The sequence below is a fragment of the Vidua macroura genome, chromosome 39 (genome assembly GCF_024509145.1).
Source record: "Vidua macroura isolate BioBank_ID:100142 chromosome 39, ASM2450914v1, whole genome shotgun sequence".
NCBI lineage: Eukaryota > Metazoa > Chordata > Aves > Passeriformes > Viduidae > Vidua > Vidua macroura.
The window spans coordinates 481,638-509,511 of record NC_071609.1 but is presented as its reverse complement, the minus strand read 5'-3'; the positions used below and the strand labels follow the sequence as shown (position 1 = coordinate 509,511).

Below are 27,874 nucleotides of genomic sequence, written 5' to 3'. Positions count from 1 at the left end.
GAACATTCCGGAACTCCCACAGAATATTCCGGAATTCCCAGGGGTTTTTGGGGTGGGATCCCTGCCCCATTCCCACAGAACATTCCGGAATTCCCACAGAACATTCCAGAATTCCCACGGAACATTCCAGAACTCCCAGGGGTTTTTTGGGGTGGGATCCCTGCCCCATTCCCATGGAACATTCCAGAATTCCCACAGAACATTCCGGAATTCCCACAGACCATTCCAAAACTCCCAGGGGTTTTTGGGGTGGGATCCCTGCCCCATTCCCATGGAACATTCCGGAATTCCCAGGGGTTTTTTTGGGGTGGGATCCCTGCCCCATTCCCACGGAACATTCCAGAATTCCCAGGGGTTTTTGGGGATCTGGGGCCGTTTCCCGCCCGGAACATTCCGGAATTTCCTCCTTCCCAGTTCCGGCTGCTGATCCTGGCGGTGCTGGCGGCCGATTTCCTGCTGGCCTTTTGTGTGGATCGGCTCCTGCAGCTCCTGCTGGGCAGCTCCCGCCTCCGCGTGCCTTCCTGAGCTTCCGGAATTCCCGAAAAAAAACCCGGAATTCCCAAAAAAATCCCGGAATTCCCGAAAAAAAAAAACCCCGGAATTCCCGACCCCTCGGCGAAGGCGGCGCCCAAATTCTTGTCACGTTTCCCCAGGACGTCTCGGCAGCTTTCAGGAGTTCCCAGAATCCCCCAGAGTTTCTTGGAATTTCCTGGAATTTTCCGGAATTTTCCCAGAATTTTCCGAGATTTTTTTTTTTTTTTTTTTTTTTAAATTTCGCAATGGAAAAATAAATAAAAATAAAAATCCGGATGAAGGTTTGGTTTTTGTTTTGTTTGGTTTTTTTTTTTGGGAAAGTTTGGAATTGTTGGAGGAAAAAAAAGAAAACTGGGAATGGTGGGAAGTAAAAAAAATTCCCCAAAAAAAACCAGGAATGGAAGCCAAAAATTGGGAATTAAAGATAAAAATCCAGGAGTTAAAGCCAAAAGTTGAGGATTAAACAAAAAATATTTCATTAAACCCAAAAAATGGGAAGTGAAACACAAAAAACAGGAATTGAACCCAAAATCCGGGAATTAAACCCAAAAAATGGGAATGACGAGGGGGAAGCGGGATCCCGCCTCCGCTCTGCCCTGATTGGCTGTGAACTATGAGTGACAGCCGCGCCGGCCAATGAGGGACCGCGCTGCAAAGGGGCGGGCACCGGGAGCGCCTTGGGAGGGCTGTGATTGGCTGAGAGCCCTGAGTGACAGGCGGAAGGGCCAATAGGAACCGAGGATGTGTCCCACAGCTCTTCCCAGTCCCATTCCCAGTTCCCATTCCCAATTTTCCCAGTTCCATTCCCAATTCCCATTCCCAGTTTTCCCAGTCCCATTCCCAGTTATCCCAGTTCCCATTCCCAGTTATCCCAGTTCCCATTCCCAGTTTTCCCAGTTTCTCCATTCCCAGTTTTCCCAGTTCCATTCCCAGTTTTCCCAGTCCAGTTCCCATTCCCAGTTCCCATTCCCAGTTATCCCAGTCCCATTCCCAGTTCCATTCCCAGTTTTCCCAGTTTTCCCATTCCCAGTTTTCCCATTCCCAGTTATCCCAGTCCCATTCCCAGTTTTCCCAGTCCCATTCCCAGTTCCATTCCCAGTTTTCCCATTCCCAGTTTTCCCACTCCAGTTCCCGTTTCCCCCCCCCACCCAGCAGCCTCCAATCTGAAATTCCCGACGCGCACTCAATGAGGCTCCGTCACGCAATAATTAATTAATAATTAACCGATCATTAATCGATAATTAACCGATAATTAACCCATTCCCATCCAGCCGGCCTGGATTTCCGTAAGAACCGTTAAAAAAAAACAAAAAAAAAAACAAAAAAAAAAACCAAAAAACAAAAAACAAAACAAAACAAACAAAAAAAAAAAGGAACATTTACAGCAGCGCCCCCCCCGTGGCCGGCCGGGGGAGTGCGACAGTGCAACAGTGCGGGGGGACGGGGGGGGGATGGGGGGGACATCGGGGGGAGATTGGGGGTCCCAGGACCCCCCCCAGTGCCACCCCAGGGCCTCTCAGGTGGGGGGGACATCGAGGGGATCCTCCCAGTGTCACCCCAGGGCCACCCGGGCAGGAGGGGGACATGAGGGGACATCGAGGGGACATCGGGGGGACATCGGGGGGACATTGGGGGTCCTGGGACCCCCCCCAATGACACCCCAGGGCCTCTCAGGGAGGTGGGGGGGACATCGAGGGGACATCGAGGGGACATTGAGGGGACCCCCCCAGTGTCACCCCAGGGCCACCCGGGCAGGGGGGGGACACTGAGGGGACATCGAGGGGACATCGAGGGGACATCGGGGGGACATTGGGGGTCCCGGGACCCCCCCAGTGTCACCCCAGGGCCTCTCAGAGAGGTGGGGGGGGACATCGGGGGGACATCGAGGGGACATCGAGGGGACATTGGGGGACATCGGGGACCCCCCCAGTGTCACCCCAGGGCCACCCGGGCAGGGAGGGGACATCGAGGGGAGATTGGGGGTCCCAGGACCCCCCCCCCCAGTGCCACCCCAGGGCCTCTCAGAGAGGTGGGGGGGACATCGGGGGGACATTGAGGGGACCCCCCAAGTGTCACCCCAGGGCCACCCGGGCAGGGGGGGGACACTGAGGGGACACTGAGGGGACATCGGGGGTCCCGGGGCGCGGGTGGGGGAGGGGCGGTGCCGCCGGGGGTCCCTCAGAAGCCGTCGGGGTCCGCGGGGGGGGGGCGGGGGGGTCCCGGCCGTGCTCGGGCGGTGCCGGAGGGGCTTCTCCTCCTCCTGGGGGGACAACGGGGACATTTGGGGACATTGGGGACACTGGGGACACTGGGGGGACACTGGGGGGACACTGGGGATATTGGGGAGACACTGGGGACACTGGGGGGACACTGAGGACATTGGGGACACGTTGGGGACACACTTGGGACATTGGGGACATTGGGGGGACACTGGGGACATTGGGGACATTGGGGGGACACTGGGGGGACACTGGGGATACTGGGGACACGCTGGGGACACACTGGGGACACTGGGGACATTGGGGGAACCCTGGGGACATTGGGGACATTGGGGACATTGGGGACACTGGGGACACGTTGGGGACACTGGGGGGACACTGGGGACACACTGGGGACATTGGGGACACACTGGGGATATTGGGGAGACACTGGGGACACACTGGGGACACTGGGGGGACACTGAGGACATTGGGGACACGTTGGGGACACACTTGGGACATTGGGGGGACACTGGGGACATTGGGGACATTGGGGACACTGGGGGGACACTGGGGAGACACTGGGGACACTGGGGACACGTTGGGGACACTGGGGACATTTGGGACATTGGGGGGACACTGGGGACATTGAGGACACTGGGGGGACACTGGGGACACTTTTTGGACACTGAGGTGGGGACAGGACACGGGGACACCTGTGGGGTCCCGATTGTCCCCAAGGCCACCGGACCCCCCTTGGGACCCCAAAATGACCAATCCCCGTTTTTGGGGTCCCCATGGTGCCACCCCCCCAGCACATGGGCCCAGGACCCCCTTGGCACCCCCCACCCCCCCCCCTTTTTGGGGTTTCCACACCCGGTTTTTGGGGTCCCCCCCGGTTTTTTTGGGTCCCCCCCAGGTTTTGGGGTCCCCCTCCCCGTTTTTTTTGGGGTCCTCCCCAGGTTTTAGGGCTCCTCCCTGTTTTTTTGGGGTTCCACCCCCGTTTTTTGGGGTCCCCTCCCCGTTTTTTGGGGTCCTCCCCGGGTTTTGGATTTCCTCCCCCATTTTTGGGGTCCTCCCCGTTTTTTTGGGGTCCCCTCCCCGTTTTTGGGGTCCCCCCGGGTTTTGGGGTCACTCACGGCCTCAGCGCTGCCCCACTCGGCCGCGTCCTCCTCGCCCCGCAGCGACTCCGGGCCCTCGTCCTCGTACTCGGTCAGGTAATCGGACTCCTCTGGGGGGGCGGGGTGCGGTGAGCCCCCAGACCCAAACCCCAAACCCCAAAACCAAATCCCAAACCCCAGACCCAAATCACAAACTCCAAACCCCAGACCCAAATCCCAAATCCCAAACCCAAATTCCAAATCCCAGACCCAAAACCCCAAACCCCAAATAATGCCAAATCCCAGCCCTCAGCCCCAAATCCCAAACCCAAATCCCAAACCCCAAAGCCCCAAACCCCAAAACCCCAAACCCCAATCCCAAATCCCAAACCCAAATCCCAAACCCCAGCCCCCAGACCCAAACCCCAAAACCCCAAACCCCAAAACCCCAAACCCCAAACCCCCAAAACCAAATCCCAAATCCCACACCCCAAATCCCAAACCCCAAGCCTCACATCTCCACCCCCAGCCCCAAATCCGCCCCCCCGGGTGTCCCTGCCCCTGTCGTGCTGTCCCCCCTCTGTCCCCTCTCTGTCCCCATCCCTGTCCCCTCCCTGTCCCCTCTGTCCCCTCCCTGTCCCCTCCCTGTCCCCTCCCTGTCCCCTCTGTCCCCTCCCTGTCCCCGCTGTCACCGTCGCCGTAGCCGTCCGACAGGTAGGGCTGGGCGGGCTCGATGCGCGACACGATCTCAGCCAGGTCCGTGAAACCGGCGCTGGGACAGGTGAGCACCTGAGGGGACAGGTGAGGGGACAGGTGAGCACCTGAGGGGACAGGTGAGGGGACAGGTGAGGGGACAGGTGAGGGGACAGGTGAGCACCTGAGGGGACAGGTGAGGGGACAGGTGAGGGGACACCACGGGGACAGGTGAGCACCTGAGGGGACAGGTGAGGGGACAGGTGAGGGGACAGGTGAGGGGACACCACGGGGACAGGTGAGCACCTGAGGGGACAGGTGAGGGGACAGGTGAGGGGACACCACGGGGACAGGTGAGCACCTGAGGGGACAGGTGAGGGGACAGGTGAGGGGACACCACGGGGACAGGTGAGCACCTGAGGGGACAGGTGACGGGACAGGTGAGGGGACAGGTGAGCACCTGAGGGGACAGGTGAGGGGGACAGGTGAGCACCTCAGGGGACACCACAGGGACAGGTGAGGGGACACCTGCCACCTGAGGGGACAGGTGAGGGGACAGGTGAGCACCTGAGGGGACAGGTGAGCACCTGAGGGGACAGGTGAGGGGACAGGTGAGCACCTGAGGGGACAGGTGAGGGGACAGGTGAGCACCTGAGGGGACAGAAGGGACCAACGGGGCAGGGGACAAAGGGAGGGACAGGACAGGGACCAGGGGGATGAAGGGTGACGGTGACAGCAACAGCGTGGCAGCGACAGCAAGGTCACTGCAGAGGTGACACCCCTGAAGGGACAGTGACACCCTCAAGGGACAGTGACACCCATCAAGGGACAGTGACACCCCTCAAGGGACAGTGACACCCCTCAAAGGGACAGTGACACCCCTGAAGGGACAATGACACCCCTCAAAGGGACAGTGACACCCCTGAAGGGACAGTGACACCCCTCAAGGGACAATGACACCCCTGAAGGGACAGTGACACCCCTCAAGGGACAATGACACCCCTGAAGGGACAGTGACACCCCTCAAGGGACAATGACACCCATCAAGGGACAGTGACACCCCTCAAGGGACAGTGACACCCCTCAAAGGGACAGTGACACCCCTGAAGGGACAATGACACCCCTCAAAGGGACAGTGACACCCCTGAAGGGACAGTGACACCCCTCAAGGGACAATGACACCCCTGAAGGGACAGTGACACCCCTCAAGGGACAATGACACCCATCAAGGGACAGTGACACCCCTCAAGGGACAGTGACACCCCTCAAAGGGACAATGACACCCTCAAGGGACAATGACACCCCTCAAAGGGACAGTGACACCCCTGAAGGGACAGTGACACCCCTCAAAGGACAATGACACCCCTCAAAGTGACAGTGACACCCCTCAAAGGACAATGACACCCCTGAAGGGACAGTGACACCCCTCAAAGGACAGTGACACCCCTCAAGGGACAATGACACCCTCAAGGGACAATGACACCCCTGAAGGGACAGTGACACCCGTCAAGGGACAATGACACCCCTGAAGGGACAGTGACACCCCTCAAGGGACAGTGACACCCTCAAGGGACAATGACACCCCTCAAAGGACAGTGACACCCATCAAGGGACAGTGACACCCCTGAAGGGTCAGTGACAAGGCTGTCACCGGGGTGGCCCAGGGCAGGTCCCCAACGAGCCACCACCGTCCGCGTCCCTGCCACGTCCCCGAGTGTCCCCACGTGTCCCCGAGCTCACGTCCATGCGTTTGCTCTCGTAGAAGTCGGCCGAGCGCCGGTCCTTGACCATCTTCTCGATGACGTCCCCGCGGCTCCAGCCCTCGAACACCAGCTTGCCGTGCTGGTAGCCCACGTCCTGGCGGGCAGGGGGCAGTGGGCAGTGGCCCAGGACCCCCCTGAGATGGCCCAAACACCCCTGAGATGGCCCAGACGCCCCCGAGATGGCCCAGACCCCCCTGAGATGGCCCAGACCCCCAAAGATGGCCCAGACCCCCCTGAGGTGGCCCAGAAACCCCCGAGATAGCCCAGAACCCCCTGAGATGGCCCAGACACCCCCAAGATGGCCCAGAACCACCCGAGATGGCCCCAACACCCCTGAGATGGCCCAGGACACCCCCGAGATGGCCCAGACCCCCAAAGATGGGCCAGGACACCCCCAAGATGGCCCAGGACACCCCAAGATGGCCCAGAACCCCCCGAGATGGCCCAGACACCCCTGAGGTGGCCCAGACCCCCAAAGATGGGCCAGGACACCCCCAAGATGGCCCAGGACACCCCAATGATGGCTCAGACACCCCTGAGGTGGCCCAGAACCCCCCGAGATGCCCCAGGACACCCAAGCGATGACCAGGTCGCCCAAGCGATGGTCAAGAACATCCAACGGATGGTCAAGGACACCCAATGACGGCCGGAGAACCCCAACAACGACCAAAGAGCCCCAACCCCCACCTGGAGCTCCCCAGCCCAACGCTCCCGAGCCACCCCCAGCCCCGACTCACGTAGATCTCATCGAACTTGCCGAAGTCCATGGTCTTGAAGCGGTCAATGGGTGGCCGGATGTACTCGCAGTAGGAGCTGGACTTGACCACCTCGAGCTGCCGCACGCAGGACACGTAGGCCAGGCGCGACTGGATCTCCGCCATGTCCGGCACCTGCCGGGACCGGACACTCGGGATGGGTCCAGCACCTCGTCATTGTCATCATCATCATCGTCATCATCGTCGTCATTATCATCATCATCGTTGTCATCGTCGTTATCATCGTTATTGTCATCCTCATCATCATTGTCGTTGTCATTGTCATCATCATTGTTGTCATTGTCATCATCGTCGTCATCATTGTCATCAACATCGTCGTCATTATCATCATCATCATTGTCATCATCGTTACCGTTATTGTCATCCTCATCATCATCATCGTAGTCGTTACCATCGTTGTTATCATTGTCATCATCACTGTTGTCATTGTCATCATCATCATCATTATCATCATCATCATTGTCACGGTCGTTATCGTTATTGTCATCCTCATCATCATCATTGTTGTCATTGTCATCGTCATCATCATCGTTGTCATTATCATCATTGTTGTCATAGTTATCATCGTTGTCGTCATCATCATCGTCATTATCATCATCGTCATCATCGTCATTGTCATCATCATCATCGTCATCATCATCATCATCGTCATCATCATCGTCGTCATCGTCATTGTCATCATCATTATCATTGTCATCATCATCGTCATGGTCATTGTCATCGTTGTCATCGTCATCATCGTCACTGTCATCATCATTGTCATTGTCATCGTCGTCATTGTCATCATCATCATTATCATTGTCATAGTCATCATCATCATCATCGTCATTGTCATCGCCATCATTGTTATTGTCATCCTCATCATCATCATCCTCATCATCATCCTCATCATCATCATGGTCATCACGGTCATCATCACCATCGTTACCATCCCTTGATGTCCCCCAGGTCCTTCTCCACCTTCCTCCACCCCGAGCCATCTCCACCAGCTTGGCCTCGTCCCCTGGTGTCCCCTGCTGCCACCGCCCTTCACGTGCCACCTCCCACCGGGGGCCACCCCGCGGCCTCACCTTGACCTTCTCGGCCCAGGGGTTGAGGCGCTTCCAGAGGAGCCACCAGCCGGACAAGGAGTCGCCGTAGTTGCACAGGTCGGTCTCGTCCTGGCTGCCCACGTCGATGGCGATGACCGTCTTGGCGCCCATGTTGCGCGCGATGTCGGCTGCGGGCACGGACAGAGGGAGCGGCCGGCGGTCAGCGGCGTCCCCGGGGGGGTGGGGGGGTGGTCACCGGGGGTGGTGGGGAGGGTTGGGGTGGGGTGGGGGTGTCCTCCGGGAGGGGACACGGGAAGGACGGTGGCGCCAGGGGACGGCGCGGGACAAGGCGGCCGAGAGAGCTCAGGGGTGGAGGAGGATGGAGAGAAGTCCTGGGGACGTCAAGGGACGGTAACGATGATGATGGTGATGATGATGGTGATGATGATGATGGTGATGATGATGGTGATGAAGGTAATTTCCTCAAGGAAGGGGGTGGAGGTGATCCTGGAAGGCACCAAGAGATGATGATGACGATGATGATGACGATGACGAGGAAGATCATTTCTACAGGGAAGGGGGTGGAGGTGAACCTGGAGGATACCAAGGGATGAAGATGATGATGATGACAATGAAGGTCATTTCCACAGGGAAGGGGGCAGAGGTCATCCTGGAAAGCACCAAGGGATGACAATGATGATGATGATGATGATGATGATGAAGGTTATTACCACAAGGAAGGGGGTGGACGTGATCCTGGAAGGCACCAAGAGATGATGATGATGATGATGATGATGACGATGATGATGATGGTAATTTCTACAGGGAAGGGGGTGGAGGTCATCCTGGAGGACACCAGGAGATGATGATGATGATGATGATGATGATGATGATGATGATGATGATGATGAAGAAGAAGGTCATTTCTACAGGGAAGGGGTTGGAGGTGATCCTGGAAGGCACCAAGAGATGATGGTGATGATGGTGATGATGCTGATGATGATGATGATGACGACGAGGAAGATCATTTCTACAGGGAAGGAGGTGTAGGTGATCCTGGGGGACACCAAGAGATGATGATAATGATGATGATGATGATGATGATGATGATGATGATGATGATGGTCATTTCCACAGGCAAGGGGATGGAGATGATCCTGGAAAGCACCAAGGGATGATGATGATGATGATGATGATGATGATGATGATGATGATGATGATGATGATGATGATGATGGAGGAAGGTGGCTTCAGAGCCAAGGAGCCCAAAGACGCCACCAGAGTCACCCAAGGTGGTGGTGATGAGGCTGAAGGTTCCCAGCACGTGAAGGGGACAAGGGTGACCTCCCACGGCCACCAGAGGTGACACAGAATGGCCACAAGAGGCCTGGAGAGGACATCAAGAGATGGAGGGAGGTGAAGGAGGACGGAGATGGAGATGGGAACATCCAGAGACGGACGATGACGGGTGACGGTGGCCCAGGAGGTCACCGAGGACACCCAGGGATGGTGCAGGATGGAAACCAAGGCAGGTGAAGGATGGAAATCAGCCGGGAACCAGGAGGTGACACCAGGAGGTGACAACCAGGAGGTGACACCAGATGAAAACCAGGAGGTGACACAAGGAGATGACAGCAGGAAGTGACACCAGGAGGGGACACCAGGAAGTGACATCAGATGACACCAGGAAGTGACAGCAGGAGGTGACACCAGGAGGTGATACCAGGAGGTGACACCAGATGACACCAGGAGGTGACACGAGGAGGTGACACCAGGAAGTGACACCAAAAAGGTGACACCGGGAGGTGACAGAGCGTGGAGATGCCCCAAGAGGCCGACCAGCAGCCAGAAGACAACAAGAGATGACGGAAGAGGGATGGGAGATGGATCCTGACCATGAAGAAACCTGGAATGTTCTGGAAAAACTGCCTGGCATGGAAAAAGCACCAGGAGAAGATGGAAGATGGATGGATCCCGACCACGAAAATCCATGGAACGTTCTGGAAAAACTGCCTGGTATGGAAAAAAACACCAGGAGAAGATGGAAGACGGATGGATCCTGACCAAGAAAATCCATAGAATGTTCTGGAAAAACTGCCTGGCATGGAAAAAGCACCAGGAAAAGATGGAAGATGAATGGATCCTGACCATGAAAATCCATGGAATGTTCTGGAAAACCACCCAGCATGGAAAAAGCACCAGGAGAAGATGGAAGACGGATGGATCCTGACCATGAAAGTCCATGGAACATTCTGGAAAAACTGCCTGGCATGGAAAAAGCACCAGGAGCAGATGGAAGACAGATGGATCCTGACCATGAAAATCAATGGAACGTTCTGGAAAACCACCCAGCATGGAAAAAGCACCAGGAGAAGATGGAAGATGGATGGATCCTGACCATGAAAATCCATGGAATGTTCTGGAAAACCACCCAGCATGGAAAAAGCACCAGGAGCAGATGGAAGACGGATGGATCCTGACCATGAAAGTCCATGGAACATTCTGGAAAAACTGCCTGGCATGGAAAAAACCACCAGGAGAAGATGGAAGATGGATGGATCCTGACCATGACAATCCATAGAATGTTCTGGAAAAACTGCCTGGCATGGAAAAAGCACCAGGAGAAAATGGAAGATGAATGGATCCTGACCATGAAAATCAATGGAACGTTCTGGAAAAACCACCCAGCATGGAAAAAGCACCAGGAGAAGATGGAAGATGAATGGATCCTGACCAAGAAAATCCATGGAACATTCTGGAAAAACCACCCAACGCAGAAAAAAAAAAAAAACCCCACTGGCAGACAACAGCTAGCCATCCCTCGCCCATCAACGCCACCAAACCAAGCGAGCGACGTCCCCGCTCCGCCCTGGCTGCGTCCGTCCGTCCGTCCGTCCGTGCGCCGGCCGAGCCCCCGCCCCGCGCCCGCGGTGCCGCCGGCGCCGCGGCGGCCGCACTTGCCTGGCAGGTTGTTGATGTACCCCCCGTCCATCAGGAGGTTGCCGTCCTTGGGGTCGCAGAGCGGGGGCAGGTACCCCGAGAGGGTCATGCTGGCGCGCACGTAGCGCCAGAGCGAGCCTGCGCCGGCCGAACCGGGAACGGCACCGGGAAACGGGACCGGGAAACCGGGAACGGAACCGGGAAACGCCGTCAGCGCCGGCGCCGCCCCGGCACTCGCCCTCGCTGCTCGCCCTGCCCGCGCCGGGATGCGTCTGCGCCCCACGGGTCGCCCCCGTGGCGGGCAGAGGAACCCCGGCGCACCCTGACCGGTGGTGTGGACGCTCTGGACGTGGTTTCGTGGTGGTTTCGTGGTGGTTTTTTGGGTGGTTTTTTTTTTTTTTTTTGGTGTTTTTTTGGGGTTTTTTGGGTTTTTTTTTGTTTTTTTTCGGGGAGGTGGCCCCGGCGAGTGAGGTGCTGACCTGGGACATTGTTAACATAGCAGCCGTCCACCAGCCAGTGGCTGTCCTTGGGGTCGCAGAGCGGAGGCAGGTAGGGGGTATAGGAGGCACTGGCTCGGACGTAGCGCCAGAGGCTGCCTGGGGACGGAGAGGACACGGTCACGGCCACGGGGACCGCGGGGCGTGACCGGGGAGGGACAGGGGGACATTGGCAGCCAGCGGTGTGGGGAGGGGGCTGGGTTAGAGGGGGTCAGTGGGGATTAGTGGGTGTTAGAGGCCAGCGGGGAGGGGGGACGGGCAGGGGTCACCAGCAGCCGTGGACGGCTCAATGTCCCAGGTGAGCTCCGGCGGCGGGCGCCACAATGGTCCCACCACCGTGTCCCCGCCACCGTATCCCCACCGCCACCGTGGACGTCCCCACCGCCACCAGCACGTCGCCACCACCACCAGCACCGTGATGTCCCCACCGGCACCGCGTCCCCACCGCCCAGCGGCGCCGCCGTGTCCCCGTGCTGTTACTGGGGTTAGTGGTCAGCAGCGGTGTTAGCGCCTCGTGCAGCCCCAGCTGTCCCCCTCCCCGGCCCTCACCGATGTCCCCAAGGTGGGGACAGCGGCTCCTGGTGGCTCAGGACGCCAGCCCTGCCCCCGTGTGTCCCCCTCCGCCCCGCCGTGTCCCCGGGGAGCTCTCACCGTCCGTGTGCACCCGCATGGCCGAGGCCGTGATGTCCGTGGTGACGTTGAAGTAGGGCAGCCACAGGTCCTGCAGGGACGGCACGGGCTGGGTGACACCGTGGGGACATCGGGGAGGGGTCTGAGGTGGTGGCGGGGAGCAGGGGGGACATCTGAGGGGGACACACCTCGATCTGTTTGTCCTGGAAGACTCGGTTGATGCTGGCGTTGAAGGCCGAGCCCGAGAACATGGAGGTGATGGGGTAGGTGAGGTCCAGCACGGTCTCAAAAACGGAATTCATGCACTGGGGAGGAGGAGGAGGAGAAGGAGGAGGAGGAGGAGGAGGAGGAGGAGGAGGAGGAGGAGGAAGAAAAACAAAAGGAGAAAAGGAGCAGGAAGGAAATGAAGAAAGAGAAGGAAAAGGGACAAAAAGGAGGAGGAAGGAGATGAAGGAGGAGGAAGAGCAAGAAGAGGAGAGATGAGTAAGGACAGAAAGAGAAGTTGGAAAAAAAGGGGGAAAAGGGAAAAAAGGGAAGGAGGAAGAAAAAGGAGATGAAGGAGGAGAAAGAAGCGGAGGAGGAAGGAGAGAGGGACAAGATGAAGAATGAAAAAGGAGAAAGAAAAGGACAGAAGGAAGAGGAAGAAAAAGGAGGAAAAGACAAAAAAATAGGATCAAAAAAAGGGAAAAAGAAAAGAAAAAAAAACCCCAAAGAAGAGCAGAAAAAAATAAAATGGAGCAGGAAGAGAACAGAGGAAGAAGAAGGAAAGAAGAGCAAGAGGAAGAAGAACAGGAAGAGGCTGGGTTAGAACCAGCTGGGGACAGGCCTGAGGGGGTCCCTGGGGTGGGGATGTCCCTGTCACCCACCATGCCCCGCTCCCCTGTCCCTGTCACCCACCCTGCCCCCCTCCCCTGTCCCTGTCACCCACCCTGCCCTGCTCCAGTGTCCCTGTCACCCACCCTGTCCCGCTCCCCTGTCCCTGTCACCCACCCTGTCCCACTCCTGTGTCCCTGTCACCCACCCTGCCCCCCTCCCCTGTCCCTGTCACCCACCCTGCTCCGCTCCAGTGTCCCTGTCACCCACCCTGTCCTGCTCCCGTGTCCCTGTCACCTATCCTGGTCTGTTCCCGTGTCCCTGTCACCCACCCTGGCCCACTCCAGTGTCCCCGTCACCAATCCTGGCCCACTCACATGCCCCTGTCACCCACCCTGACCCACTCCCCTGTCCCTGTCACCCACCCTGCCCTGCTCCAGTGTCCCTGTCACCCACCCTGGCCCACTCCCATGTCCCTGTCACCCACCCTGCCCCGCTCCAGTGTCCCTGTCACCCACCCTGTCCTGCTCCCGTGTCCCTGTCACCTATGCTGGTCTGTTCCCGTGTCCCTGTCACCCACCCCTGCCCCGCTCCAGTGTCCCTGTCACCCACCCTGCCCCACTCCCCTGTCCCTGTCACCCACCCTGGCCCACTCCCCTGTCCCTGTCACCCACCCTAGCTCACTCCAGTGTCCCTGTCACCCACCCTGGCCTGCTCCTGTGTCCCTGTCACCAATCCTGTCCCACTCCAGTGTCCCTGTCACCCACCCTGTCCCTCTCCCCTGTCCCTGTCACCCACCCTAGCTCACTCCAGTGTCCCTGTCACCCACCCTGTGCCACTCCCGTGTCCCTGTCACCCACTCTGACCCACTCCCGTGTCCCTGTCACCCACCCTGCCCTGCTCCAGTGTCCCTGTCATCAATCCTGGCCCACTCCCCTGTCCCTGTCACCCACCCTGCCCCACTCCCCTGTCCCTGTCACCCACCCTGGCCCACTCCCGTGCCCGCTGCTTGGTGCGCACGGCGCTGCGCTCCTCGGCGTAGAGCGCACCGATGAAGGCGCCGATGGAGGTGCCCCCCACGAGGTCGATGGGGATCCCCGACTCCTCCATGGCCTTGATGACCCCGATGTGCGAGCAGCCCCTGCCGGGGAGAGAACGGGGAAAAACCGCGATGGGTCGGGGGCCGTGGGCACCGTGAGGAGCGGGTGGGGACAGGGCGATGCAGGGACACGGGGACACGGGGACGGGCGTGTCCCACCTGGCGCCGCCGCCGCCCAGCACCAGGGCGATGGTGTTGCCGGTGAGGACGCGCGCCAGGCGCGAGAAGTCGCTGTGCCGGTCGGCGCTCTTCTCAAACACCTTCTCGTACATCTCCCGCTGCGGGGCGGGCACAGAGCGGGTGACAATGACGGCGGCCACCCCACCCCGGGAAAGGGCCGGTGGCCAGGGGCTGGGGGGGGGGGGGCTGGGGGGTCGGGGGGGTGACGCTCACCAGCTTGGCGGGGCTGCGGCGCGAGAAGACGCGGCGAGGGCAGCGGATGTGCAGGTGGCCCGAGCACCAGCTGCGCATGTTGAGCCACTCGACGGTGCGCGCCGGGCCGGCGCCGTCCTCGCGGTGCAGCAGCACCAGCTGCTTCAGCGCCCGCACCGCCGCGTTCTCCAGCATCTGCTCCAGCTGCGGCGGCATCGGCACGGGGCCGCGTCACCCCCGGCCCGCCGCTTCGCGCCCCTCGTCCCCACCGCGTGCCTGGTCCCCACCTCGCCCAGGGCGGGCTCCTGGTCGCCCAGCCCCACGATGAGCACGCAGTCGGCCTGGCGGATGCAGCGCAGCGTCCAGGGGGTCAGCGTGCAGTCGGTCTGGTAGAGCACGATGCGGTGCAGGTCCTCCTGCTGCGCCAGCCAGCCGGACAGCCGGTACTCCTGGATGCTGCCCGGGGGCACCGAGCGGTCAGCGGCGGCCTGAGGGGCGAGGCCACGCCGCCGGCCCGCCGCCGTTACCTCTCCAGAGCCGAGGAGCCCAGGCGGGCGCGGATGATGTCGCTGGTGAGGAGCAGCGTGGGGCCTGCGGAGGTTGGCACGTGGTCATCTCCAGGCCACGGTCACCACCGTGCCGTGGGGCTGTGGTCACCTCCACGCCCAGGTCACCACCGCGCTGTGGTCACCACCACGCCAACGGGGCTGTAGTCACCACCGCGCCGTGGTCACCGTCACGCCACCAAGCTGTGGTCACCGTTGCCGTGGTTGCCACCGTCACTCTCACGGTGCCCACCACGGCCAAGACCACCCTGTGGGGCTGCAACCGTCACCACCCCAGGTCACACCAGGGTGCCGCGAGCCGCGGTCACCGCCCGATGGTCACCGCCACGGTCAGCGCGCCGCGGCCGCTCACCGATGGCGTTGAGCGCGTGCTGCAGCTCCAGCGTGAAGGCCGCCATGGGCACCTCGTCGCACACGGGCAGCACCGCCACCGTCGACAGGTTGCTGGTGGGGTTGATGGGCTCCGAGCTGGAGGCCATGCCCAGGCCGGACCCTGGGTGGACGCGGAGGAGTGGACGCGCCGCTCCGGTGACGGCCAGCGGCCCCGCAGAGGCCACCCCCGTTGTCCCCAGGTTCTACCTGCGAAGGGCCCGCGGAGCTGCTGGAGGTTCCCCAGGATCTTCTGGCTCAGGAGGTGGATGAGGCGGGTGACCACCTGTGGGGACGAGGACAGGGACGGCCATCAGACATGGCAGAGACTCATCAGCACCCCACAGAAGCATCCTACAGCAGCTTTTGGGTGCCACCACCACTGCCCGTCCTTGGAGACCTCTGGTGCCACCACTCCCCATTCTTCAAGACCTCAGGTGCCATCAGGCCTCACTCTTGGGGACCTCATGTGCCACCCACTCGCCATCCATGGCAACCTCAGGTGCCAGCACCACCCATCCTTCAAGACCTCGGGTGCTACCAGCCCTTCCTCCACTCCCCTCCTCCAACAGCTTCATTAAATGCTTAATTGAAGCCGGTTTTAATTAGAGTCACAGCCCCCAGCCAGGCCGTGGGGACACGGGGACAGCCCCGAGGGACACCCGGGGGGTACCTGCGGGTATCGGCGCTTGATGTTGTTGAGGGTCCCCTCGGGCAGCTTGGCCAGCTCCGTGTCCCTCACCGCGTGCACCGTGGTGGCCCGGGGCTGCCGCGTCAGCGCCTCCACCTGCGGGACGAGGCCATGGAGCCACCCGAGGACGTTTGGCCGCTGTCCCCCGAGCGCTGGCACTCACCACGCCCACGAGGTCACCGCGGCCGTACTCGCCCACCAGCTCCTTCTTGCCGCTGCCCTTCTGGATGACCGAGCGCAGCCGCCCGTTGAGCACGATGTAGGTGCAGTCCGACTTGTCCCCCTGCCTGGGGACAGCGCCTGTGGCAGCCCTGGTGGCCCTCCCCGAGCTGAGGTGGACACCTGGGTGCGGTGGCTCACCTGTAGAGCGCCCGGCCGGCCTCCACGGCCATCCAGTCGATGGCGAAGTCCATCTGGCGCACGAAGGGCGACATGCGGGCGGCCACGGTGTGGGCGACGCTCAGCACCACGCTGGGCTGCTCCCGCATGATCCTGGGGGGGGACAGGGCACCGTGGTGACCCCAAAGTGTCCCCCCCCGTGAGGTGGGGAAGCCCAAAGAGCATCCCAGGGACAAGGGGAACCACCAGGATCGTGGTGGCCTCGCTCAGGACACCGCGAAATTCCACCCTGGGGCTGGGAACGTTCCCTGGGGAGAGGTGAAACCATCCCAGAGAGATGTGGGACCACCCCAAAGTGATGGGGAACCATCCCAGTGAGATGTGCGACCACCCCAAAGTGATGGGGAACCACCCCAAAGTGATGAGGAACCATCCCAGAGAGATGTGGGACCACCCCAAAATGATGGGGAACCATCCCAAAGTGACGTGCAACCACCCTAAAGTGATGAGGAACCATCCCAGAGAGATGTGGGACCACCCCAAAATAATGAGGAACCATCCCAGAGATGTGCAACCACCCCACAGTGATGGGGAACCATCTCAGAGAGATGTGGGACCACCCCAAAATAATGAGGAACCATCCCAAAGAGATGTGGGACCACCCCACAGTGATGAGGAACCATCCCAAAGAGATGTGGGACTACCCCAAAGTGATGAGGAACCGTCCCAAAGAGATGTGGGACCACCCCAAAGTGATGAGGAACCACCCCAAAGTGATGGGAACCATCCTAAAGAGATGTGGGACCACCCCAAAGTGATGGGAACCACCCCACAGTGATGAGGAACCATCCCAGAGAGATGTGGGACCACCCCAAAATGATGGGGAACCATCCCAGAGAGATGTGGGATCCCCGAGGTCACAGCGAGCACCGCGAAGCGGTGGAGATGAGGGGATCACACCCACACCGGGTCCTGGTGGGCCCCCCCAGGGACACCAAAGGACACGGGCTCACTCGTAGAAGTCGGACTTGGAGATCTTGAGGAAGGTGCAGTCACGGTTGGCCTTGATGGTGAAGATGAGGGGTTCCCCGGTGAGCACGGCCAGCTGTCCCACCAGCTCGCCGGGCTGCGTCAGGAACAGGCACACGTCCTCCTCCTTGTCGATCATGCGCTGGTACACGTGCAGGCACCCCCAGAGCACAAAGTGCAGGCTCACGTCCTGCCAGAAACGTCCCCCGTCACCTGGGAGGTCCCACCAGCGCCACCATCACCACGGCACGTCCCGGCTCTCGGGTTGTTCCTGCCCCGCCGCAAGGCGACGGTCCCCAAAACCCACCCGGTCACGCCGGTGTGGTGGACCGAACAACTGCCACGTCCCGTCGCGCCCTGTCACCTCCCAGGGGTCACCCTGGCATCACCTGAGTGGGAGGTCCCACCAGCACCACCACCACCACCACCACGGGGGTGTTCTTCTGGTTGTTGTTGTCACCACCCCGGTGGTTCTGGGGTTGTTTCTGCCCCCGACACGGGGCAGGAGAAAGAGGTGACGGTGCCCAGAACCCACCTGGTCGCCCTGGCGGGCGATGACCGTGCCAGCCTTAGCGTGGTGGAGCAGGACGCGGTTGTTGAGGAGAGAAGGGTCCTGGAAAGGAGAACGGGACCGTCGTGGGCTCAGCACGAAGGGGTGGGATGACCAGGAGGCCACGGGGACAGAGAATGACCAGGAGGCCACAGAGTCCACCATGAGGAGATGGGAACCCACCACAAAGCGACGATTGGGGACCACCCTGAGGTCGTGGGGACCACCCTGAGGTCATGGGGACCACCCTGAGGTCATGGGGACCACCCTGAGGTCGTAGGGACCACCCTGAGGTCGTAGGGACCACCCTGAGGTCATGGGGACCACCCTGAGGTCATAGGGACCAACCTGAGGTCCTGGGGACCACCCTGAGGTTGTGGGGACCACCCTGAGGTCGTAGGGACCAACCTGAGGTCATAGGGACCACCCTGAGGTCATGGGGACCACCCTGAGGTCATAAGGACCACCCTGAGGTCATGGGGACCAACCTGAGGTCATGGGGACCACCCTGAGGCTGTGGGGACCACCCTGAGGTCCTGGGGACCACCCTGAGGTTGTGGGGACCACCCTGAGGTCCTGGGGACCACCCTGAGGTTGTGGGGACCACCCTGAGGTCATGGGGACCACCCTGAGGTCATAGGGACCACCCTGAGGTCATGGGGACCAACCTGAGGTCATGGGGACCACCCTGAGGCTGTGGGGACCACCCTGAGGTCCTGGGGACCACCCTGAGGTTGTGGGGACCACCCTGAGGTCCTGGGGACCACCCTGAGGTTGTGGGGACCACCCTGAGGTCATGGGGACCACCCTGAGGTCATAGGGACCACCCTGAGGTTGTGGGGACCACCCTGAGGTCATGGGGACCAACCTGAGGTCATGGGGACCACCCTGAGGTTGTGGGGACCACCCTGAGGTCGTAGGGACCACCCTGAGGTTGTGGGGACCACCCTGAGGTCATGGGGACCACCCTGAGGTTGTGGGGACCACCCTGAGGTCGTGGGGACCACCCTGAGGTCATGGGGACCACCCTGAGGTCGTAGGGACCACCCTGAGGTTGTGGGGACCACCCTGAGGTCCTGGGGACCACCCTGAGGTCGTGGGGACCACCTCAAAGTGATGGAGAACCACCTTAAAGGTAACTAAGACCACCGCAGAGCCACGGGGGACCACCAGGAACCCACCAGGAACCCATCCCGACCCCACGAAGCCACGCTGAGCCCGTGGCCGCCCTCACCTCGATCTTCATGAGCTTGATGAGCTCCTGCTTGGCCTCCTCGAAGATGTCGCTGGTCTGGCGGCCCTGGTAGGGCCCGAAGGGACACGTCCCTGTCCCCGTGGCCGTGGCCGTGTCCTCCTCGCAGGAGCTGTAGTGGTAGATCCCCGAGGGCTGCTCCTCCAGCGTCACCGACTTGCGCTCCTTGGGCTCCTGGGACACCTGGGGGGGTTTGGGTGGGATTTGGGGTGGGATTTAGGGGGGGATTTGGGATGGGACTTGCATGGGATTTGGAGGGGATTTGCATGGGATTTGGGGTGGGATTTAGGGGGGGATATGGGTGGGATTTGGGTGGGATTCAGGGTGGGATTTGGGGTGGGATTTGGAGGGGATTTGTGTGGGATTTGGGGTGGGATTTAGGGTGGGATTTGAGGTGGGATTTGGGGTGGGATTTAGGGTGGGAATTAAGGGGAATTTGGGTGGGATTTGGGGTGGGATTCAGGGTGGGAATTAGGGGGAATTTGGGTGGGATTTGGGTGGGATTTGGAGAGGATTTGGGGTGGGATTCAGGTTGGGAATTAGGGGGAATTTGGGTGGGATTTGGAGTGGAATTTGGGGTGGAATTCAGGATGGGAATTAGGGGGAATTTGGGAGGGATTTAGGGTAGGATTTGGGGTGGAATTCAGGGGGGAATTAGGATGGGATTTGGGGTGGGATTCAGGGTGGGAACTATGGGGAATTTGGGTGGGATTTGGGGTGGGATTTGGGGTGGGATTTGGGGTGGGATTCGGCACGGAGCCCCCCTCGTACCTGCCCGAAGGCGCCGGTGCTGTCCTCCTGCAGCGACACCGAGATGCGCCCGCGCTCGTAGGCCATGTCGAAATCGGAGCGCGGACCCTTCTGGATGCCTGGGCGGGGTCACGGGGGGGGGTCACCAAACGGGGACAAAGCCACCCCTGGGTGACAGCCACGCCCCTGGGAGGGCTGGCACCCACCAGAGATGTCCACGGGCATGGAGATGCAGCGGCTCAGCGGCGGCGGCGGCGCTGGCGCCTCCAGGCCGGCGGCTTTCATCAGCTCGGCTGCGGGATGAGACCCCCCCCCCAAAAAACTGAGCATGGAGACCCCAGAAATGCTCGGGGTGGGGGTCTCAGGACCCTGCTGGCGCCTCACCGGTGTCCCGGCCCTCGTCGGTGCTGCCCAGGCCGCGCTTGCCGTGCCGGACGGGGCTGGTGCGGGCGGCGTGGCCAGGCTGCGGGAAGAGCTTCAGGGGCTGCATGTCCTGGAGGTTTGGGGACAGACGGACATCAGAGGGGCTGGGGGTGGGGGGGGGGGACATCAGAGGACCTCCCCCCCTCCAAATTTCAGCCTGAGCTCACGTGGCTGAAGAGCTCGTTGGTCAAGCCCAGGTAGTTGTGCAAGGCCAGGAAGGTGACGCGCTGCAGCCGCACCATGATGATCTGCGGGGGGGACGCGGGGACACCGTGGGAGCGCTGCCACCCCGAGGGACCTCCCGGGGGTCCCCCGGAGCCCGGCTCACCTGCACAACCCTGACCAGGCTCTCGGGGTACTTCTCGAAGACGGCCGAGAAGGCCTCGACCGGCAGGCGCAGCACGGTGGAGTCCTCGGCTGCGCGGGCACACACCGTCCGGTACGGCCGCTGGTGGCCCTGGGGACACCGCGGGGTCAGGGGACCCATGGGGGCTTGGGGACAGCTGGGGACTGGTGAAGGCCATGGGTGGCACTGGGGTTTTGGGTGGTCGGGTTTGGGGTGGCCATGGTTGGGTTTGGGTTGGCCGTGGTTGGGTTTGAGATGATCACAGTTGGGTTTGGGTTGGCCGTGGTTGGGTTTGGGATGATCACAGTTGGGTTTGGGGTGGCCACGGTTGGGTTTGGGGTGGTCACAGTTGGGTTTGAGATGATCACGGTTGGGTTTGGGATGGTCACAGTTGGGTTTGGGGTGGCCATGGTTGGGTTTGGGGTGGTCGTGGTTGGGTTTGGGGCAGTCATAGTTGGGTTTGGGTTGGCCATGGTTGGGTTTGGGGTGGTCACAGTTGGGTTTGGGGTGGCCACGGTTGGGTTTGGGGTGGCCACGGTTGGGTTTGGGGTGGTCACAGTTGGGTTTGGGGTGGCCATGGTTGGGTTTGGGGTGGTCACAGCTGGGTTTGGGTGGCCGTGGTTGGGTTTGGGGTGGCCATGGTTGGGTTTGGGGTGGCCATGGTTGGGTTTGGGGTGGTCACAGTTGGGTTTGGGGTGGCCATGGTTGGGTTTGGGGTGGCCATGTTCGGGCTGGAGGAGTTTGGGGTCAGTTGGTGACACTTGGGGACAGCCGTTGGGGTTGGGCTGGCCACGGCTGCGTTGGAGGCGTTTGGGGACACCTTGGGCAGGCTGGGCACAGTCACCCACGGAGCTTCGGGGGGTCTGGGGACGTGCCAGCTGGGCGTGGCAGGGTTTGGGGACAGCCCCCACGATGTCCCCAAGGCTTTGGGGACGTGGCCGGTACCGTGATGACGTCGAGGATGCTGAGCAGGCTGTGGACGCTGTCCCCAGGGAACACCTCCTTCATCACTGTCTCCTTCCCGTCCTGCTGGGACACACCCCGTGTCCCCTGCTGTCCTCTGAGTGTCCCCTGCTGTCCCTTGGGTGTCCAAGAGTGTCCCCTGCGTGTCCTTGGGGTGTCCTTGGGGTGTCTCTGAATGTCCTTGGCGTGTCTCCAGGGTGTCCCCAACTGTCTCTGAGTGTCCCCAGGTGTCCCCTGGGTGTCCCTGTGTGTCCTTGAATGCCCCTGGGGTGTCCCTGACCGCGTCTGGCGTCCCCCGGCTGTCCCTGGGTGTCCCCAATGTCCCCTGGCTGTCCCAAGATGTCCTTGGCTATCCTTGGCTATCCCTTGCTGGCCCTGGGCTGTCCCCCCAGGTGTCCCCAATGTCCCCAATGTCCCCCCAGCTGTCCCAAGATGTCCTTGGCTATCTCCTGGCTATCCCTGGTTGGCCCTGGGCTGTCCCCCCAGCTGTCCCCAATGTCCCCAATGTCCCCTGGCTGTCCCAAGATGTCCTTGGCTATCCCTGGCTGTCCCTGGGCTGTCCCCCCAGGTGTCCCCGATGTCCCCAGGTGTCCCCGCACCGTCTCGGTGAGCAGCAGCTCCAGCTTGCCCTCCTGCAGGACGTAGATGCTGGTGTCGTGGCCGGGCCGGAACACGTCCTCGCCCTGCTGGCACTGCTGGAACACCATGTGCTTGCACAGCTCCAGGAACAGCGGCTTCTCAAAGTGTCCCAGCACCCTGCGGGGACAGCTGTGTCACCAGGGGACAGTGGGGACACCGCAGGGACAGCGGGGACACCGCGGGGGGACAGTGGGGACACCATGGGGACAGCTGTGTCACCATGGGGACAGCTGTGTCACCAGGGGGACAGCGGGACACCGCGGGGGACAGCAGGGACACTGCAGGGACAGCTGTGTCACCAGGGGACAGCTGTGTCACCAGGGGGACAGCGGGACACCATGGGGACAGCAGGGACACTGCGGGGACAGTGGGGACACTGCGGGGACAGCTGTGTCACCATGGGGACAGCTGTGTCACCAGGGGGACAGCAGGGACACCGTGGAGACAGCTGTGTCACCACGGGGACAGCAGGGACACTGCAGGGACAGCGGGGACACCACGGGGACAGAGGGGACACCATGGGGACAGCTGTGTCACCATAGGGACAGGGGGGGACACCATGGGGACAGCGGGGACACCGCAGGGACAGCGGGGACACCACGGGGACAGGGGGGACACCATGGGGACAGCTGTGTCACCAGGGGGACAGCGGGGACACCGCGGGGACAGGGGGGACACCATGGGACAGGGGGACACTGCGGGGACAGCTGTGTCACCATGGGGACAGTGGGGACAGCTGGGACGTGGAGGGGGGCATGCGGGGATCCCTCGGAGAGGTGTCCAAGGGGGAGTTCGATCGCTGCGGTTGGATCCTGCTCATGGATCCCGACCCCATCAGTGGATCCTGACCCTCAAGCACAGGCCCTGATCCCATAAAGGATCCTGATCCCCCAAGGACAGACCCCGATCCCAGGCACAGATCCATGGACAGATCCCAACCCCATGGACAGACCCCGACCCCACGGATAGACCCTGACCCCATGGACAGATTCTGACCCCACGGCCAGACCCCGACCCCACAGACAGATCCCATGGACAAACCCCGATCCCAGCGACAGATCCCATGGACAGATCCCATGGACAGACCCTGATCCCATAGACAGACCCTGACCCCATGGACAGACCCCGATCCCATGGACAGATCCCATGGACAGACCCCAATCCCACAGACAGACCCTGACCCCACAGACAGACCCCGACCCCACGGACAGACCCCAATCCCATAGACAGACCCTGACCCCATGGACAGACCCTGACCCCACAGACAGATCCCACAGACAGACCCAGTCCCACGGACAGATCCTGACCCCACGGCCAGACCCCAGTCCCACAGACAGACCCCGATCCCATGGACACTTCACATGGACAGACCCCAACCCACGGACAGATCCTGACCCCACGGCCAGACCCCGACCCCACAGACAGATCCCATGGACAAACCCCGATCCCAGCGACAGATCCCATGGACAGATCCCATGGACAGACCCCAATCCCACAGACAGATCCTGACCCCACGGCCAGACCCCAATCCCATGGACAGATTCTAACCCCACGGCCAGATCCTGACCCCACGGCCAGACCCTGACCCACGGACAGACCCTGACCCCACGGCCAGACCCTGACCCACGGCCGAGCCCGGCCGCGGGCCGGCCCCGCTCACCGGACGTTCTTGAGCATGTAGAGCACCTCGGAGGGGCAGGTGCGACGAGGCCACGTCGAACTCGGTCAGGTCGGCCTCCAGCACCGAGGGCGGCGGCTCCTTCAGCTGCAGCGTGGGCGGCTCCTTCTGGATGCGCAGGAAGCTGGCCGACACCCTGGGGACAGCGAAGGGGACAGCGTGGGGACACGGCGTGGGGACACGGCGTGGGACACGGCATGGGGGGGGACACGGTGACCGATCCCGATCCCCGCCGCCCGCTCACTTCTTGGCGATGCTGAGCACCTTGAGCTTCTTGCGGCTGCGGGGGCCGCGCGGCGCCGCGGCCGTGGTGGCGGTCCACCAGCGAGGACGTGGACTGGGACACCTGGCACGGCGGGGACAGAGCGTCACGCGCCGGCGGCAGCGCGGCGCCGGCGCCCCGCTGCCGCCCCGAGGGTCACCTTACGCATGATCTTGCGGCTGTAGAACAGGACCTTGTCCGCTTGCGGAAGCGGGTGAGCGCGGCGGCTCCTGCGCGGGCGCCCTCTGGGGACGCGGAGGGGACGGCGTGAGGGGACGGTGCTGTCACCCCCCCGTCCCCAGGGCCAGCCGAGAGAGGGTGGCACTCACTCTTGAGGCGCAGCCACCAGCCCAGCGCGGCGGCGGGCCATGACGAGGACGGCGAGGCACAGGATGGTCCCCAGCACCTGTGGAGGGAAGGGGGCGTCCCCATCTTGTCCCCACCTTGTCCCCACCTTGTCCCCAAGGGATGGGGACAAGCGCAGGGGGGTGACCAATGGTGCTGCCAGGACATTGGGGATATTGGGGACATTGGGATACTGGGGACATTGGGACCCTGTCCCTGGGGACATTGGGGACACTGGGGACAAGTCCACATACTGAGGACATGGGGACATTGGGGACACTGGGAACATTGGAACCCTGTCCATGGGGACATGGGGGACACTGGGGACATGGGGACATTGGGACCCTGTCCCTGGGGACATGGGGACACTGTGCCTGGGGACATTTGGGGATACTGGGGACATTGGGGACACTGGGGATATTGGCACCCTGTCACTGGTGACATGGGGACATGGGGACACTGGGGATACTGGGACATTGGGACCCTGTCCCTGCGGACATGGGGACACTGGGGACATGGGGACATTGGGGACATTGGGACACTGGGGACATTGGGACCCTGTCCCTGGGGACACGGGGACATTGCAGACATTGGGGACACTGGGGACATGGGGACATTGGGACATTGCAGACACTGGGGACATGGGGACACTGGGGACATTGGGACCCTGTCCCTGGGGACACTGGGAACACTGGGGACACTGGGGATAGTGGGACATTGGGACCCTGTCCCTGGGGACACTGGGGACATGGGGACATTGGGACCCTGTCCCTGGGGACACTGGGGGACATTGGGACACTGGGGACATTGGGACCCTGTCCCTGGGGACACGGGGACACTGGGGACATTGCAGACATTGGGGACACTGGGGACATGGGGACATTGCAAACACTGGGGACACGGGGACATTGCAGACACTGGGGACATGGGGACACTGGGGACACTGGGGACATTGCAGACACTGGGGACATTGGGACCCTGTCACTGGGGGACACGGGGACACTGGGGACACGGGGACATTGCAGACACTGGGGACATTGGGACCCTGTCACTGGGGACACTGGGGACATGGGGACACTGGGGACACGGGGACCCGGGACCGCGGCGCCGGGCGCTCACGCGCGCGCGCCGGGAGCTGCTCCCTGCCGAAGGCGGCCAGCAGCCCCCTCAGCACCGAGCCCTGCGGGGACACAAGGGACAGCTGAGCCCCCGCCGCCCCCCGGCCCCGGGGACAGCGCGGGGGTGACGGGTGACAGCGTCCCACCTCGGCCTCCTGCTGCGACTCGCCCTGCCCATGGCCGGGGGGGGCTGCGCCCACCCGAAATCCTGCCAGAAACCGGGGGGAAACGGGGGGAAACGGGGGGAAACGGGGAAAAAATGGGGGGAAATGGGGAAAAATGGGGGGAAATGGGGGGAAACGGGGGAAAATGGGGGAAATGGGGGGGGAAAACGGGGGGAAAATGGGGGGAAAATGGGGGAAAATGGGGGGAAATGGGGAAAATGGGGGGAAATGGGGGGAAATGGGGAAAACGGGGATAAAAATGGGGGAAAATTAGGGGCAAATGGGGGGAAATGGGAAAATGGGGAGAAATGGGAAAAATGGGGGAAATGGGGAAAAATGGGGGAAATGGGGGGGGAACAAGGGGAAAATGGGGGAAATGGGGGGAAAATGGGGGGAAAATGGGGAAAATGGGGGGGAAATGGAGGGAAAATGGGGAAAAACAGGAGAAACAGGGGGGGAAATGGGGGAAAAACAGGGAGAAAATAGGGGAGAAATGGGGAAAATAGGGGAAAATGGGGGGAAACGAGAAAAATGGGGGGGAAACGGGGAAAAACAGGGGGAAAATGGGGGAAAACGGGGAAAACAGGGGAAATGGGGGGAATGGGGAGGGGGGAAATGGGGAAAAACAGGGGAAATGGGGGAAAGGGAAAATGGGGGGGAAATGGGAAAAAGTGGGGGGAAATGGGGAAAAAGTGGGGGAAAATGAGGGGGAAAACGGGGAAAAAACAGGAGAAACGGGGGGGGGAAATGGGGGAAAAACAGGGAGAAAATAGGGGAGAAATGGGGAAAACGAGGGAAACGGGGAAAAATGGGAAAAACGGGGGGAAAATGGGGGAAAAACAGGGAAAAACGGGGAGAAGGAGCAGTCAGTGAGACGTAGGTGGCACCGAGGACACGCAGTGACAAGTGGGTGGTGGCACCAGGTGGAAAGCCCCGGGTGTCCCCAAAGGGGACAGTTGTGCCAGCGGCAGTGGCCGTGCCAAGGCCACCGAGGCGCTGTCACCTGGGCCTGTTGTCACCCCATCAGTGCCACGCAGCGGGCCCGGCCCCCCCCCCCTTGGTGTCCCCCGTGTCCCCCCTGTCCTTCCCAAGGACACCCCGGGGAGGTGACGGTGGCACCGAGGCTGGCGTGTGTCACCAGGCCTGGTGACACCCCTCAGGTGACAACAGCCCCCCCCCCCCCAAAATTACCCCCCCTAAGGTTTTATTGCCCCCCCCCAAACACTTTATTGCCCCCTTCCCCCATTCCCCCCCCCCCCCAAATTTCCCCCTCATGGCGTAATGCCCCCCCCTTATCTTTATTGCCCCCCACCTTTATTTCTCCCCCTTATCTTTATTACCCTCCCTTATCTTTATTGCCCCCCCTTATCGTTATTGCCCCCATCTTTATTGCCCCCCCTTATCATTTTTTGCCCCCCCCCAGGCCGTTATTACCCCACAACCGTTATTACCCCCCCCAGGAATTAATTCCCTCCCCTCACATCTCAACTGCCCCCTCACAATCACCCCCCCCCCCCCACCAGGCCCTTATTACCCCCCCCCCCACCCCTGGCACTTATTACCCTCTCATTAATTATTTACCCCCTCACGCTTTGATTGCCCGCTCATTAATTGCCCCCCCCCGGGCCGTTATTGCCCCTCCCGGGCCGTTATTGCCCCTCCCGGGCCGTTATTGCCCCCCCGGGCCCCGTTGCCCCCCCCCGCCTCTCGTTCCCCTCAGCGCTTCCCCCCCCCCCTCACTGCCCTCACACCCACCCCCCCCCCCTCACCAAAACCTCCGCTCCCCCCCGGACCCCCAGAGCCGGTAAAGCCCCCACGGACCCCCCCTCAAAGCCGGTAAAGCCCCCCCGGGACCCCCCCCGGTCCCCCCCCCCCCCCCCTCACCGGCCGCCGGTCTCGCCCCGCTCCGGCCCTGGCGGCGGGCCGCGGCCCCCGCGCGGTCAT

At 61.5% G+C, this 27,874-nt stretch overlaps 2 protein-coding genes across 2 annotated transcripts in view; one reads left to right on the top strand and one right to left on the bottom strand.

Annotated features, from left to right (window-relative positions):
• The window catches only part of ATP13A1 (ATPase 13A1), a 34,982-nt gene extending 34,238 nt beyond the window's left edge, over positions 1-744 (top strand). Inside the window, 1 exon segment of the mRNA XM_054002336.1 lies at positions 415-744. Coding sequence (XP_053858311.1) covers positions 415-525 — 111 coding nt within the window. The 3' untranslated portion in view covers positions 526-744.
• Positions 745-2,234: 1,490 nt separating this feature from the next.
• Positions 2,235-27,874, bottom strand: LOC128821345 (patatin-like phospholipase domain-containing protein 6). The gene is given in 43 exon segments (XM_054002333.1): positions 2,235-2,794; positions 3,872-3,963; positions 4,525-4,621; positions 6,266-6,382; positions 7,026-7,178; positions 8,135-8,283; positions 11,057-11,173; positions 11,515-11,631; positions 12,184-12,253; positions 12,351-12,467; positions 13,960-14,116; positions 14,234-14,352; positions 14,468-14,650; positions 14,734-14,902; positions 14,974-15,037; positions 15,365-15,505; positions 15,592-15,667; positions 16,055-16,168; positions 16,236-16,359; positions 16,433-16,564; positions 17,425-17,630; positions 17,976-18,053; positions 19,225-19,425; positions 20,014-20,111; positions 20,199-20,285; positions 20,377-20,485; positions 20,583-20,663; positions 20,744-20,872; positions 21,707-21,787; positions 22,324-22,480; positions 24,024-24,058; positions 24,060-24,177; positions 24,286-24,329; positions 24,331-24,387; positions 24,464-24,546; positions 24,633-24,666; positions 24,668-24,735; positions 25,768-25,837; positions 25,840-25,849; positions 25,913-25,940; positions 25,943-25,974; positions 27,815-27,852; positions 27,854-27,874. Coding segments are annotated over 43 exon segments (4,701 nt in total). The 3' UTR covers positions 2,235-2,266.